General features: G+C 46.8%; 1 protein-coding gene across 3 annotated transcripts in view; it reads left to right on the top strand.

Moving 5' to 3' along the window:
• TYRO3 (TYRO3 protein tyrosine kinase) overlaps positions 1-5,319 on the top strand; it is a 42,668-nt gene extending 37,349 nt beyond the window's left edge. For all 3 annotated transcript variants that reach the window (XM_039389024.1, XM_027750168.2, XM_027750169.2), the window contains one exon: positions 2,869-5,319. In XM_039389024.1, the coding sequence (XP_039244958.1) occupies positions 2,869-3,244 (376 nt within the window). In that variant the 3' untranslated portion in view covers positions 3,245-5,319. The remainder of the gene's footprint in view (positions 1-2,868) is intronic.
• The last annotated feature ends 10,964 nt before the right edge of the window (positions 5,320-16,283 follow it).

Genomic DNA, 16,283 nt, shown 5'->3' with positions numbered 1-16,283 from the left:
GAGTACTTCCTCACCCTGGTGACTTGATTTCTTGAGAAGTTTGGCTCGCTAGGAAACAGAGGCAGCTAGCTGGAATGCTGATCTGAATCCATCCACTTTCTAGTACACAGAGGCATTCACTAGAAAGTCTCTGGGTTAGCTACCAGATATTCTCTGCTGGCAGAGCTCCCAGGATCCTGTGGTAACTACACAAGCAGCTAACTTGGCTCAAGGGTTTGAACGGTGTCAACATTAGCAGCTCTTGGCTTTGTGGGAAGTATATAACTTATGTAGAAACTACTCCCTGCCTTCTCAGGCCAACATCTGAGCAACGGGATGAGTTTCATGGCACACCCTGAAGGCTGAACAGAAGACAGTCTAGCAAGACTATGAGGAAACTGGGTTGCAGAGGCAGGGGCCTGCATGCGTCTTTCAAAGCTTGGCTCAGTCTTCAAAACTGGATCTACTACTCTCAGAAATAGCAGGTTGAAAGAGAAGGGAGCAGACAGGTGAATCTAAAGTTCTGTAGGTCAGTGTCCCACTGTAAATTACAGGTGGAAACAAAACCAGGCCAATCTTGCAGATACTGGTTTCAGACATTTACAGGCTTACAGAAAGGACTCAGATAGTCCTCAGGGCATCAGGCAGCCACATGCTGCAGCGTGTGCTCCTGCCTTAGTCCTGCAACCAAAGCACCATTCTTGGGTAGCAGGTTATGTGAAGTGTTTGCTCAGGAACCCTTGCTCCATGGGTGGTGGCTGGAGCTTCCTGGACTCCACGTGTGGGGCTGAGATCCCTCAGGGAGTGTTACCATAACTTATCCCAGGGTAAAAGCTTGCCTTGTCTGGACAACGTGAAATCATTTCACTGAGGGCCCAAGGAAGTCTGTTTTCTCTGTGTTGTGCCCAAAGCAAGACATAACTGTGAGCACTGACTTTAGTGGTCCTTTCAGGCAATTCCTTGTATGTAAAATGGGCAACATGAAGTCCTCTATTTTTCCTCTTTCCTCCTGCTTTGATGGTAGATTATTTCATATGGTTTCTTTCTCCTTTTCCTTTTTTTTTCCACATGGGGAATAATCTGTACTCTTGTTACTAAAGCTGTACACTTTTATCTTCTCAGCAGTTCATTTTAACTGTTACTGAGTTTAAATGAAAACATTGTTATATCATTGCTTAAATTCATTACATGTCTACATCTTTACTGCTGTGAGTAGCTTTGATTCCAAGTTGTGGTGCTTGTGGCTATAGGATATTATAGATGCAGAAAGTAGAGAAGAGATTCAAAAAACTACTAGGTAGGCATTGGAGTAAAATCCATCAAAAACTACTGAAAAGGTACAACCACCATTTTGCAAGGCCCCTGAGCTACAGGTTATTGAGATCTGAGAGAATATACCATAAAGATCTCATTACACACCCACCTTCATCTTACGTGCTTTCCCCAAGGATTGCTACTGGACGTGGTCAGAAGTAGGGTACTGGGGAAATGGAGTTTTGGAGCTGATTCAGTACAGCCAGTAGTTTCCTACCTTTCTTTCAAACGAATTTCTGCTGATTGACAGCGAGGGGAAAAGAAAGTGTTTAATTTGGTGCCATAGAATAGGAAGTTTCTGTTTTATCTGGAGCGTTTAGAATTATTTCTACTGTTTGTGAAGGATTATTCAGGATTAAGGGAACTGAACCATAGAAGCTTTCTGTAAAAGTAGTGTGAGATCAAAAACAGTCTTGTAAATCTGATAGTAAGCAAGGAACAGAAAAAGTAAAATAAACCCCATCATTAAATGCTTTATTTCCCAGTAAAGGCCATATCAGATTTTTTCCATTTACAAGTTTAACTGGGGTTCATTTGTATGCAATGTTTTTCAGTGCCAGCACTGTGCTTTGTTACTGTTCCCTGCAAAACTGGCAACAATAACGCCATAGGAATGCAGCTGTCACTCTTGTGGGTGATGCACAAAAAGGAGGAGGACAATGGCTCTGGCCATGCTCCAGCCAGAGGCCTGGCCAGTGGGAGGCCAGCCAGCACAGACACTGAGCTGGGAAAGCAGCCACAGGGGAGCAGAGCTTTTCTCCCCTTGCCCAAGCACAGGCCATAGGAGCCCGTGGTGTCTCCTCATACTGGCCCTTATTCAACCAGAGCTGAGGTGGCTCACAGGAAAAGGGAGAAACGGTGCAGGATGGGGCCTGAGGCACTGAACAAATCTTCTGCATAGGGGTGGTGCCTTTGTAGTGGAAAGGCCATTTCAGCATCCCTCTTCCAGCAGTGAAGCTGTTGTCCATTCTTTAACAGTCCTCTAAACAAAACCCATGTGCTTTTTTCCAGTCCTGCTGACAACCTGTCAGGCAGAAACTGCAGCACACCTCAGTTATTCCAGGAGTGCTGAGTTAACACAGTGTGAATACTCTGGACATAACTTGTGCCTACCACAGTTCAATATTGGTTTTCTTCTTGTGATTTATCTGCTCTTGAACTAGAAATTGAAGGGATGGTTTCAGATGTGGCAGAGGTTGAGAGGACACTTTTTGTGCATAAATTCAGAAGCTATTACTAGGTGATGTCACACCATCCTATTTTAGCTCCCTAGAGACAGCAAAACAAGAGTTTTACTAAGAAATTCAGCATGCTTTGACAGGACTTTTGGGGGTTTTGATACTGTCTAAATAACTATTTTGACCAGAGTGCTAATGCCTTTGAAATTGGGAAGGAATAAGAAATTAGATCTATAATGACCATCCACATGGTGTATTGCCTGTGCAAGGCCAAAGCTGATAGGTTTTGGGAAAAGCATCTGTGCTTTTTTAAGCTGCACTGCCCAAAGCCCCTGTTCAGAGGTACAGGGCATGGCTGCTCTGCTTCTCAGGGCTCTTATCTTCCTCTATTTTGCAGCTACGATCTCATGTGTAGATGTTGGCATCCTGAGCCCAAACTACGCCCTAGCTTTGGAGTGCTTCGGTCCCAGCTGGAAATGATTCGCGGGAGGATGTCCACACTCTCTTCCAGTCTAGATCCTCTCTATGTCAACATTGGGAAGGACGAAGAGGCATCTGCAAGTGACCCTGCCCTGCACACCTCCTTTGGAAATATGGATGCTGAAGAGACTGTTGCTGGGGCAGCTGCTGCTGTCACAAGTGACTATCGCTACATCATGACCCCCTTGTGCCTTGGAGATGATGCTGAGGGTGAAAGGCATCCAGATGGGCAGGAAGGGGAGGACAAAAGCCTGCTGTATGAGCTAGAGACAGGAGGAGGGAAAAGTTGTTAGCCTGTACATAGCAGTGACATTCTACTTTCCTGGGACTGGTTTTGTGCAGCACGATGCCATGTCGCCTGGGGCTCTGATGCTGGATCTGGAACGGCTTTGAACAGAACTGGCCAGAGCTCTTGGGCAGCTTTTGTAGCTTTCACCACCTATGTGGGCTGCAGTGGCAAACGGCTTGGAAGAACCGCAACCCCAACAACCCCTTGGATTTGGGGGAGAGGGGCAGTAGAGTTACAGATTGACCACATCCTGCTGAAGGGAGTTCAGAGCGAAGGTGGCAGTCAGAGTCTGTGCTCTGCTCCTTCGCACTGAATGTTGGAGCAGAACTGAATACACCTTCTGTTCAGTCAGTGCTTGCTCTTGTGTAGATGGTGTCTTCAATCCTGGCTGCATGACTTCGGGACTGATACCTCTGAAAACACTAGTGGGTATTTACACTGTCATTCAGGACAAGAGGGCAAGATTCCCCTCGTGTTCACTCAGCAGTACTGCCTAGACTTGTTGCCTACCTCAGTGGTTCTCAAACTGATCAGCATATCTGCTTCTACCCAGCACTGAATTTGAACATCTGGCTTATTTTATGCAGTGACATTTGCCGCTTCCTCGATCCAGGGCTGTTTTAGGAGTTTCAGATGTTTTGGCTAGCAAGGAAATTAGAAAAAAAAAATGAAAATCCAGCATTCCTCTTCATCCCATGTACCTTTTTTATGTCTTTCTTTTTCTTCCGTTTGATGCCAGTTCAGGCCTGACTAGACTTGCAGCTCACGTTAAAATGCAAAGGGAGGGAGAGCAGCTGGCATATGTGAGGACAGAATCCAACTTCAAAGGAATGGAAAGGAAACAGTGTAGAGAGGACTTAACAGCAGTATGGAGAAACACTGCCAATTAATGGTAAGTGCTGCCCTCCAGGAGAGGAAGGAGACAGCTGAGATACAGAATGGCAGACTTGCTTCAGTTTCAGCAGGAACAGGTTCCAGCATTTGCTTCAAAATCAGATTCGTTTAATCATTCTCTGTATTAGTCCTATGACTTCTTCAAATAACCAAGTACTGTAGCTGCTATAGTGACGGTGTGAAATCAGCTTTGAGAAGATGTGTGAGTTGGGGGAAGAGATGAACTGGGAGATCTCTGAAGAGAGAGGCCTCATGATGAAAAAGCTTGAGAACCACTGGCCTTCCTATTTAGGAGGTTTTCTGGTATGCTGTAAAAGTCACATAAAACATAGACTAGTATCACTGCAGCCTTCCAGTCGGGGCAAAATTAATGGTTTTGCTCTTTGGGTTTCGTTTTGTTTTCCAATCAGCATGTCTGACTCACTGTAACTGCAAATGCTTGTGTGGTTTTTAATAATTTAATATTTTACTGTAAATCAGCCTTTGTTTTGTGCAGCAAGGAAGTGCAGTTACATCTTGCTCTACTTATCCTAAATATTTGCTAGATCTTAATTTCTTTTATTTTCACTGCGCTGAAAACTCAGCAGTATCACAAGACTTAGGATTCCACATTGCACTTCCTCAGATATGAATACCACAAACATCAGCATTTGCTGAGTTGGCAAAGGTGGGACCAATAAGTCCAAAGAGATTGCACATTTGATATCAGAACACTCAATCCTTTGATGCCCAGTATTTGCCTGTTGTAAGTTTGGGATCTAACTACGAAATTCAGGTCCAGTTTCAGCCCTTAGTGAGAACTCTTCCTAGGGAAGGGGAATTTCAGCCTGCTACCTGGGCATGGTAAAGTTTCTGTAAAGTTTGCTACTGAACAGAGATGTCCTACAGGTGTCTCTAAAAGTTCAGTATGGTCTCTCAGTCACAGATACAAACTGCACCATCTTACACCCCAGGCAGTATAGGGTTTTCTCTTCATTTGGCTGGAATGCTGTAAATGCAGGTAAGAACACCTAACAAAGGGTAACAAACACCTGTGCAGTGCATGTTTGCAGTGAGGGCAGAAGACTAAGCTCCCTGCAACTGCCTGGGAAGCGCAGATGTACATATAGACTCTAACTCTGGGAAGCATGTCTTTAGTTTTTATGCATTTTTTAATAATAAAACATGTATTGTGTTTGAGTCCCAGCCTCTTATGTGTGGCAGAGCTTGTGTGATGCTCACTAACTGTATGGGGCCACAGCAAATGTCATCCCAGCTGAAAGCCATCTTTTTCCCTTCACCAAGAATGATTGGGCTACCTCTTGGAGGCAGAGGACATGTTTGGCCTCCCCGGATGACAGTTACTCTGCATTGCTCCAACCTTGAGACTGCGAAGGCCAAAATCTGATGGGCACGGGCCGGTGGTTCCACAAAGAGACAGACTCTGCAGCCACCGCTGTGCAGGAACCTGGGGAGAAGCCCATAGTGGGACATGCTGCATCCCACCTGGGAATGCAAAATCTCTGTGTCAGTTCCTCCTTGAAAACTGTTGTGTGCACCCATCCAACTACTGGCAGTGCTCTCAGCGGAAGAGAGGTTTGGAGGCGGTGGGTAGAATTCAGCTGCTGAGTCAAATGTTCCAAGCACAACATAAAAGAGCTCTGGATTTCCAGCTCACCGAGAAGAAAAGGTGTACCTCATGCTTTTATTCTTCATCAGCAAACAACACGCTGCACGCCCTCTACCTGCAACTCGTGCAGAGAGGAAGAGTGATGGTAAATGGTACTAGTGCTCACCCCCCATCTGCAATGCAGGAAAAATGACTTCCAAAGCACTAAGTGGCTGATATTGTTAATATTTTAAGATTCCAGTGCCCAGTGATGTCCCTTGGATTTGTTTCAAACGATGATTTAATCCTTTCACACACAAGCTTGGACAGACCAGGTACAAATGAAGCTGTTGTGGATAGGAGAAGTGACACCAGAAGAAGAGCTAGTGAGAAAAGAGGGAGGGTAGGAGATTTTAAAATGGGGACAGATGGGACAAGCTGTCAAGACAAAAAACAAGGGAGTCAGAAGGCAGAGATGTGCAATTTTATATATGACATCCCAGAATAGAGAAGGCATTGCCTCAGCTGGGACCAGGCAAGGGTCTGAGGTGGCGACTGGCTGTGTGTTTTGTTAAAGGATGAGATGCTCTGATCCAGCCCAAGTGCCCTGCAACGTGTTGCTCTTAAATCACAAAGAGGCTGTACACAGCTGGCCTGGCCCTTCGTCTGCTTGGAGACAGTGCTGTGCTCCTGACCTCAGGGAAGCTTCAGCCTAACAGTTCTGATTTAGGAACCAGCCTGGCACAAATTAAACAATGTGTTTCCCCCCCAGCCACCCTTTTTTTCCATCACCCTAGTACAACAGTGCAGTCCCTCCCATCCTCCCAAGCAGCAGCCCTTGTCCCATCCATTGCAGTGAGATGGCCAAGGGACAGCGCTTGTTTATGCTGAAGCAACTTCTCTCCCATACAGGTAAGCCTGACCACACTCCTCCTCCATCCACATCTCCCTGAGGATGGGATATGGTCTCCTTCTTTTTAACAGAGGCTTAAGCCACTTGGGGCAGTCACCGACTCAGTTGTGAGGCAGTGTGATCCCACAGTGCTTAGCAAGAGCACACCGGAAGCTCACAGTACCATCTCTGTTGTGTAGGAGTAGTAAATGCACGAGGAGACATACCCCTGTCGGCTCCAGTGCCAAGGCTGACTGATGGGCCCTAGACTGTGGGCTGTGCTGGCAGCTCAGCCTGCAGATATGGGGATACTCCAGCCTGATCCAGTACCTAATCAGTGTGGAGAATTGCTGAAAGTGTTCAAGGCTAATGCTAGCTCAGCAGGTGCTAGCAGTGCATGGATATACCTTGGAGCTCATACACAGCTACCCTGGGACCAGCCACCTTCCTTCTTGACCTGTGTTTGGAGGGAAGTGTTAAACTCTTGACTCCATAAAAAACACTCTCTTGAAGTGAAATGCAATTAATTTTGAATAAACATTTGAGTCTGGCTGACCAGAGAAAGGAACAATATTTGCACATCGATATTTTCCTGATTTACATTCTGTACATGGCTGGCAGTATTCATTCTCCCCTGATGTGCAGCAACCACCAAGTTTTGCAAGTCCTCATATTTTTTACCGGGGATTTCTGCAAGGGACCCTCAACACACAGTCCGAATTTTATTTCACACCTGTTGTGCTCCTTAAAATAGCAAATTGTTCTACAAACACTGGATTCGTGTGGATTTACATCCCATGGGTGATTGCAAACTCTGGGCAAAGCTTGCCCCTGGTTAAGGTACTTATAAGACTTTTTCCCTTGGTGGAGTCTCTGGTGTCCAATACAAACTCATTGAATTTCCATCTGCAATGAAGGTACCGATGTGGCACTAATAGAGTCTGCAACATGCAGCCTGTTTTCAGAAAACTTGTAGAAAATTAATTATCCTTCAGACCTCAATCTTGCCATTGCATTTGGCTGAAATAAATCAGTGGATGCAAAAGCTATTAGGGCCAACACGTGCAGCTGGTGATCAGAGAGCCTTGTTACCATGGGAAACAGAGCTAAAAATCAGTTACTTAATCCAAGAACAGAAAGGACCGATGGATATGGGTTTTGATTGCGTTTGTCATATAAAAGGAACTCGACGTCAGTATGAATAAGACCTCAGTCACTGCACTAAGGTCTAGCAACAAAACAAAGATGATCAACTCCTCATTTACTAATTACTCTGTGGATCCTCCATCTTGAGGCATGCCAAGCCAACTCATTCACAAATGCAGTTAGGTGAAATGGAACATATTTTGGTCATATATGACAGTAGGACTGAAATTAGAAGGCAGGTATTTAAGCAGTACAGAAAGTATCTACATAGCTTTTTTTCACTGGCTTCCAGTTTCTTTTCACTGGCTTAAAATAGAACTGGAAGAAATGTGTGACCCCAGGAAATAAATGGCACTTGCTGATTTAAGCTTTGCTCAGTTCAGTATAGGTTTTATGGGACTGGACTAGTTTCCAGAATAGTCTCTATAGGAGCTGGCTCTTGCCAGCCTGCAGTGTGAGGAAGCAGGAATTCATGATGAGGAAAGAGGGCTTGCGTGCATAAGCGATCTAATTGGGAGTATAATAAATATACAATGCCAGTAAAGGTGAAAAAAATGGGGAGCTGAAAGAAATGGTGGGTCATTGGAGAGAAGCACACTCTGTACACTGCAACGTGGCAGTTAGTGCTGCAAATTCAAAAGGTCGCTGCTTTCTTAATTAATATATAAGACAAGGATCCTTGCTGCTACCCTGTCATTAGCCGAGCTGCGTGGGAGACTGCTGCTGCCTCTTCACTTCCATTCTGCTAATGAATGCCTCCACAAGAGCCACTTTTGCTTGTGCAACACGGTGCTAGCAAGAGCAGAAAGCCCTTTGGTCACTCCCTGCTGCCTCTCATTGTTTCTTCTTTTTAAATTATCTTAAAAGAAGATAAAAATTCCCAAGATTCACATTGCTAGGTGATGTAAAGCAGCATGCCTCCCCAGCATCAGGTAAGGTTCAGACCTAATTAATACGTTTCCTGGTATTATTTGTCTATAGTATCTCTCCTCTTACACAAAGATACACAAAGAGGAGCAGAAATACTGTGCAGACATGTGGCTGGGCCTACGAGGAGGGACTGAGGTTTAACAACCTCTTGGTCACCATGAACCTTGTACCCAAGCTGCAGGGTGTAAGGACAAAAGAAGATGCAGAGCTGGGGCTTACACAGGGGACCCAAATCATGCCCCAGAACAAAGCAGGCACTTAGCTGTTGCCAGAACCCCTGCTAAGTGAAAAAACCTGTGTCAAATCCAAACTTCAAGGCTTGGCCTTCACTCAGCACACAGCTGGGGCAGTTTAAGACTCCTCTTCCCAGTATTTGTTTGTTCTCTCTCTGCTAAAATTGGGGGTCCCAGTGGCTGGGGCCAGCAGTGCTGGTGCTGCTGAAGGTAGCGAAGATAGATGATGCACAGAAAAGCATGAAGCACAGGCACATGTTTCTACCAGCACTGCTGTGGGGGTGGAAATCTCTGGCAGAGCAAACAGCCGGTGACTTCTCACACTCCCTCCCCCCTGTCTGATTCACTCCAGCTTGTCTGCCAACACTCCCAATTACGCCACTGCGCTTTCATTGAAGCTGATATGCTGGGCTGTACCTGAGGCAACAATTGGGCTCGCTATGTGAATTCTTTCCCATATTTTCCACCTATTGATGAAGTCTCTCTGGGTCACCGTTGAAATTGCTCAGGGCTGCTGCCCTGCCAGCAGGCCAATGTTGTCTGCAGGCATCATCAGGCAAGGATCCAAATGAGAGTAACTGAATCTATTTATTTATAGCAGAAATTAACATGGCTCGATATTTCTCAGTTTTTTCTCTTAATATACTCTAGGAAATATTGCCAGTCTGCTGAGCTCTGTCAAGCTGTAGGTAGGGACCTGGAACTGAAGACGCAGTTGGCCCATGGGGATGTTATTTGGGGATTTATGCTCATGCACTCAACCATCGTCTCAGTGGAAAAGACCTCATCCCAGAGGCCTCCTGCACCACAGATCTGAACCGCCCATTGATGATGTGAGTGTAAATCAGTCTGAAAGGCACCAAGATCATTGGAACTTGGTTTTCCAGCATGAAAGAAACACAGCTGAGAGAAGGATATAGTCTGTAATCTGGAAATACACCCAGTCTGCCTATATGCCATGCCCTGACCTCTTCTGGGTAAAGATGATCTGCTGGGATGACGTTGGTTTTCTTCCTTGTGCCTGTTCAGCTGCTGAAGCATTATTTAGCACTGCTGAGCCCTGATGCTGATCTCACAGCAGGGGCACTGCGCAGCAGCTCACGGAAGTCCAGGGGATGATGCCGTCACAAGGCTGGCAAGAATTCAACACTGTGCTTTACAGCTTGCCTGTTTATCAGAAATCTGTGAACGAAGAAAATCTGTACTTTTCCAGCAAGGCTCTAAACTTTCATAAGAAAAAAATGAATGGATTTATTTTCTCAGTAAATATCTTACAAATTCTCTGAGCAACAGAGCATCACTGACACTGAGCTTGGCAAATAAAGAAAAATATGTTCTCAGCTCAAGAGTAGTGAGAATGTGTGTAAAATCCTAAAGAAGACAAGGCTTTCTGTGGTCCTGCTGTGCAGTAGCAGGGTGAGGTGTATCTCTGTTTCCCCCACAACTTTTTTCCTGGACCTGCTATCACAGGTGAAAACAAGGTAACATACAACAGTGGGAGGTGGGAGGGCACAACACGCCTTTCCGTCAGTGCAGATGAACCCACAGACCATGGGTGACTGTTACCACGGATTCTTCCCACTTGAAACCTTGCTTGCAGGGAGGATGCTGGAAACAGGAGCCGAGATGGCTGTGCAGGCATTGGTGATGGGATCTCTCCTAAGATACCAGATGCACAGAAAAGCCCCAGGGCAGCCTGAAGTGAGCAAGCTTTTATCCTGAGGACGTTTGGCGATCAGTTCAGTTTTGCACCCCCAGGGCCAGCTGCAGAGGGCTGGCCAGCGAGCCGGTGGTGTCTGCTTCAGCAGAGAGCCAGGAAAGCTCAGAGACAGCAGTGGTGGGATAATGTGCCAGTTGGGGACATTTTGTCCTCTGTAGTATGACATTTCTGTGTCTCAGAAATGCCACTCTTCTCTCCTACAGCAGGAATTGGAGCTGCTCTAGGGAGTCATCTGACAGTAGACTTTGTCTTGATTTTTAAAATCCCTCACGCTCATTGTTTATGATCTTCAGAAGTACGTCCATAAAGGCAGCTGAATGTAGGCCCTTCAGAAAGCTGAAGACAGTCATTTTTAATGACCTGTAGGTCTATAGGAGAAAGCCTTCCCAGAAGGTCCTGTTTCCCTCGCAGCTCTCATTCCAGCCTGCCTGCCTGCTCAGCCATGAAATCCTATTTTGCATCTCACAAATGCAATTTCAATACCTCTCTTCAACCACACTCTCCTTCCTGTCCTTAACCCAAATAGGATAGAGAGCAGCCATCCTGCCTGGCTTGCAGCAGCCCCTGATCTCTGGCAGCACTGCCACCCACGAGGATGCTGTGCGTGCCCAGCTGGATCCTTCACCTTCTTGAAAAATTTAGGACCTTTGCCACCATGCCACTGAACTGTCCTGTGAGTCTAATGCAGCAGGCACACTCTTTCAGACAGCCTGAGCGCTCTACTCTGCTTAGTGGCCTTGCTGGTGAACAGTAAAGAGTAATCTTGGTTATGTTTCTGAATGCATATTTTAATGTGATTCAGCTGGCGAGAGGGAGTAGTAGATTGCTGAGGGAGAGAAAATTCAGTTCTCTGGCTCCATGCAGTCTAACAGTTCGGAGATTTTTCTTGGCCAGACTTTAATTCTGTACCTCCCGCAAAACTGCAGGAAGCAACTAAAATTTGGCCCCGAACTAGTAATTTTTGCTTTGCATTGACATTCAGCGTGCAAAACCTGATGAGATTTCTGGGTGTACAGTTGGTGAACTGTCCTGTGAAGAAGGCTTGGGAGAGATGCAGAAACACCTTCAAGTGCCAGCTCTCGGTCTGTACAGAGTTCGTTGCTTGTTTGCTCCCTGGGCTGCTTATGCAGTTTTGTGATGTGGTTACATTGTTTATCAGCAGCATCTATGAAGAAAGTGCTTTGTGTGTTTGATGATTGCCTTGTCTGTGCCATTTTTGTAGTTTCTGTTGATGCATTTCAGTGAAATACATAATATGTACATAACATTATTGGCTTTAAGTGGACACCTTAGCATGTCCTTGCTTTAGATAAGGATGCTGCATTCATAGTGAATGTACTGTCCTGACAGTACCTCATCACCCTGCATTGGGGAGTTTTGGCTGAAGCCTTGCTGGGACATGGGCTGTGGGAATGCACCTACTGCTCACAAGCTGCCCAAGGGCTGCCAGTTCCCAGGCCTAGTGAGGAGCTTGACTGAGGTAACCACCCTTGCCCCAAACGGGTACAGCATAAGCGGTGGGTTGCTAATGCCAACTGCTTTGGCCTTCGAACATGCTCTGCCTGCATTGTTCCCTAATGAAGCTGTAGCTTTTGAGCAAGTTTCCTTGCCTCAGGCCAGACTGTGAGGGCTGGTGCTCTGCTGCCAGGTACCTGGGTTGCCTGTCTGGGTTGCGTGTCTGCCTCAGGAGATTTATTTTTCCTTTGTGTTAGCCTCAGAGGAGGACACGGGTAGCAGACAAGTGCTTAGGACAACGAGTTGCTCTGGGTGGCAAAACTGCCCATCTTGCTGCTTAGCTCTGTCAGGGCAGCACTGCTGAGGCTGGAAGACAGGGAAGGTGAGAGGGTGCCCCCCCACACAAGTGGGACAGCTGATGCCTTGGGCTCTCTTTGCCTGTTGTTGTCCACTCAGACACCCTTCAGAAGGGCAAAAATTTTGCAAATGTGTGGAAGCCTCTAGATAGTCTGCAATGGTCTGAAAAGGGTTTCCAACCCATCCAGCAAACCTGTGCCCCCACTGCTTCCCCTCTAAGGAATGTACCATTCCCTTTCCCCTACTCTGCTCTCTTCCCTTTTTGTCCTCCCTGTTAGCCCCAGGGCAGGCCTCCTGCTTTGGGGAAGGGCCAAAACCTTGGCCCCAGTGTGCCAGTGGCAGCCTGGGCTGCAGGGGCAGAGCTCTGCTCCTTGCAGGAGGGATGAGCTGTGCCTGCTTCATGTCTCCTTGCATCGGGAGAGGCTGCAGGGCACGGATAGAGTCTGTTAGATCTTTAATATCGTTTGGGGCTCTCAAAGCTGCTTGAAATGAGGATGTTGCAGCATGAGAACTACTATCTCCACATATCTGAGAAATCACCACCACTTCCAGCTTAAAGGAAAATAATTCTAGGAGCCAGCAAGCGTCTTGGGCGCTGTCGGGAAGGTCAGGCAGGAGCGCTGGCATCGGGTGCCTCCACGCCGCAGCTTCTTTCGCACTGCTGCTGGCAGAGGCGTGCAAGGGGTTCGCAGCTGGTGCTTCCTGCCGGGGCTCCAGGGCAGCTCCCGCTCCCGTGGATCGCGAGCGATTGTCGTTTGGGTTCCCGCGGCTTGTGCGCTGTGGCGGAGGAGCCCTGGGCCGCGCTGGATGGAGGCACCGCGCCCGCCATCCGCTCGCCCGCGCGGGGGGACCCTGCGGAGGCCGGGGCCAAGCGCAGCCCCGCGCCCCCCTCCCAGCACACTTAAGGCAGGTTTGTCCCCCAGCCCCCGCCCCCGTTTATTAACGGGACTCGGGTCGATGCTGCTGCTATAGCGATCTGCCCCCGGGAGCTGCGCCGGCAGCCGCCGTCCTTGGAGCTTTGGTCGGGGAAGGGTTTAACCCCTCGCGTCTGGGATCGCCCGTCACCGCGGGGAAGAGGCAGCCCAAGGCCTGGGCAGGGTGGGGTTGAGTATTCGGGCAGCGAAGGGTTTGTTAGGCTGCGGTCCCTTCGGATGGGGAAAAGGAAGGAAAAAAGTCTGGCCTCGGCAAGTCTCGTGGCAGCACAAGAGCCAAACCTGTGGCGAACAAAGCAGCTGGGAGAGACAGCGAGGCTGGGAGAGCTCTACCGGCATGGCCGGGGCTGCTCCCTCCGGGGAGCGATGGTCTTTGGCCAGATCCCAAAGGTAGCTTGTGCCCGTTAGGAACTTGCCCACAGCAGGGAAGCCAAGTCGCAGCGTCTCATCACTGATGCATTCCCAGGAGGTTTCTGCCTTTAAATACCGTGCCCGGAGCAAACTGCGGAGAGACGCGCCGGAGCCAGCAGCTCCCTTGCTGCGGGTGCTGCCCCAGGTCTCCTTGTAAAAAGATTGAGGATGAGGGGCTGAAGTGCATCCCTGTTTCAGCCCTGCTTTCTTTGGGCTGAGGAGGGCAATGGTTTGGGAATTCAGAGGTCACAACTGTCCCTGGTCCCTGTGGAGGGAAGCTGGGACAAGAAAATCCCCGTAGAGAAGAGGACTTGGCCACCTTGCAGTCTTCTGTAAAGGAGAGACCAGGAGCCCAAACTCGGAAGCACAGACTCCCACTTGTGTCTAGAGATAGAGGAGGCCTCGCCATCACTGACCAGAAAGACACAGGAAAGAAGGCTGCAAGTGGGGAGCAGTCTGGAGACCTCAGTTAATTCTTGCAGGGCTTTATCACATGTGAGAAATAAAACGAGCAATAAAGCTAGGGGCAGGCCTTATACTTTGCCTGCCATTTTTCCTTGTAGAATAACTTAAGAAAACATGGACAGGCTTTTCTCCCAACCTTACCTCTCCAGCCCCAGTGCCTGATTCCTGGCCTCAGGCTTTGGAAAGAAGAAAATTTCTTGATGTACAATTACACTACTACCTTTGCAGCTCTGGTGCTGGTTATAAAGGGAAGGTTCAGGCTTAAACTGTGAAGAGGATGGACAATAGCAGTGGCTCCAAGTGTAACCAAGACAACTGATCTTTATTAAACTTTTTCCAACAAAAACAACATTAGGGAAACTCTTAGAAAGCAACAATCATCAATGAATCCTTTCCATGTATTCAGATAAGAAAGTCCTTATTTGGGATGCAAAATTCACGCTAGGAAGCTAGTAAATGCCAGCTTCATAATTATCTCAGCAATCTTTATCTGGCTCCCATGTGTCTAATGCTGAATTAATGAAAAATTTACACATTATTTTCTTCATATGATCCTGACTCACTCAGTGCCCAGGAAGTTGCATCCTTAGTCCTGACATTTTGCAGACTTTGAATGATTGATTAAAGCATTTAAATAACATACTTCAAACAGAAGGGTGGTGGTGGTTGTTAAATATAATTATGGTTGTTTAAATGTAATTATTTTTACATTTTGACTAATTATAAATGGATATTATTATTGGAAGAACAAAATTTGTTTATCGGGGTTTGAATTCTGCAGTCATCGGGAACAAACACAGCAGGTAATGAGTTTGGCAATAAAATGCCAGCCTTCAGTATAGACCAGATTTAGCACCACCCTTTCTCTTTGTATCACACTTCCTTCCTCCCACGAGCTCAGCCCACTCAAAACCTGTATCATTTCTTCCTATAAAAGGATGTGCCTGTTCTGCTCAGTTTTCTAAAACCTTTATTTCCTAAATATGCTCCTCAATAGGAACACTCATATTGGATTTACAGGCCCATTTTATCACTCTTACTAGGATGGGTGGGGATGGAAGAACTGAAAAGGTTGGGGTTGTTTGACTTACCATGAAGGGGAGAGGCCCACAGTGAACAATCTGTGAACAGGAGAGTGGAGAGAAGTGGGATAGCGAGTGGGAGCCTCTGGGTAAACTGATGTTGTAGAAGAGCAGTGCGGTCCCTGGGCAAACACGCCCATGGAAGAACAGGTACTGACTGTTCTTCCTCCAGTTTCCCTTTTTAAATATTTTATTCAGAAAGGAGTGGGGGAGTGGGGGAGGAGGATTATTCTTTTCTTCACTTATTTAAGCTCCCTGAATCTCTAATGAACAATACTCAGCCTTAAAAAAAACCCCAAAAAAACTCCAAAGAGTAGCCAACAAACAGAATAATTTTTCTGCAAAATCTCACCATGTAATAAGGGTATCTCTGCATATCTTCAAAGGATATGCACACTTTCAAAATTAAGATTTCCAAATCTGACTTGCATAGGAATTTATGTAGCAGAGTAGTCATGAGATCTGCTTCTCCCAGGTAAACGATGGTTTTTGCACTTAGAGACCAAACCAACATCTTATCAATTTATTTATTTATTTAAGCTGTATCACGCAGTTGGCTCATTTCTGTGATATTCACGAACACCATCAGGTTTCCTTTAAAACTGCTCCAGTGCTCCAGTCAAAGTGTCTTTTTCCCCTGAGAAATTATTATCAATGACCTACTTCCCCTCCATGTGTTATTTTTCATCTGTCCAAAGCTCCAGCATCTTTGATTGCTTTGGCATTACTTCTTTATCCTTTCCTGGGTTTGCAACATCATCACATTTAGTGTCAAACGGTAAATTTTATTTGCGTGATGTTTTCTCTGCTTGACCTGTTAACTGGGAATTGGGCACACATCCCTTATAGTAACAGGAATTTCAAAGAAACCATCTCTTCGTCTGCTTAGGAACTCCAAAAAGATGGGACCTAGGCTCACCAGTGCCTTCTGCACTGAC

Source organism: Pipra filicauda, unplaced genomic scaffold (assembly GCF_003945595.2).
Source record: "Pipra filicauda isolate LSUMZ 115617 unplaced genomic scaffold, ASM394559v2 scaffold6_size6359152_pilon, whole genome shotgun sequence".
NCBI lineage: Eukaryota > Metazoa > Chordata > Aves > Passeriformes > Pipridae > Pipra > Pipra filicauda.
This window is presented reverse-complemented; position numbering and strand designations above follow the sequence as displayed.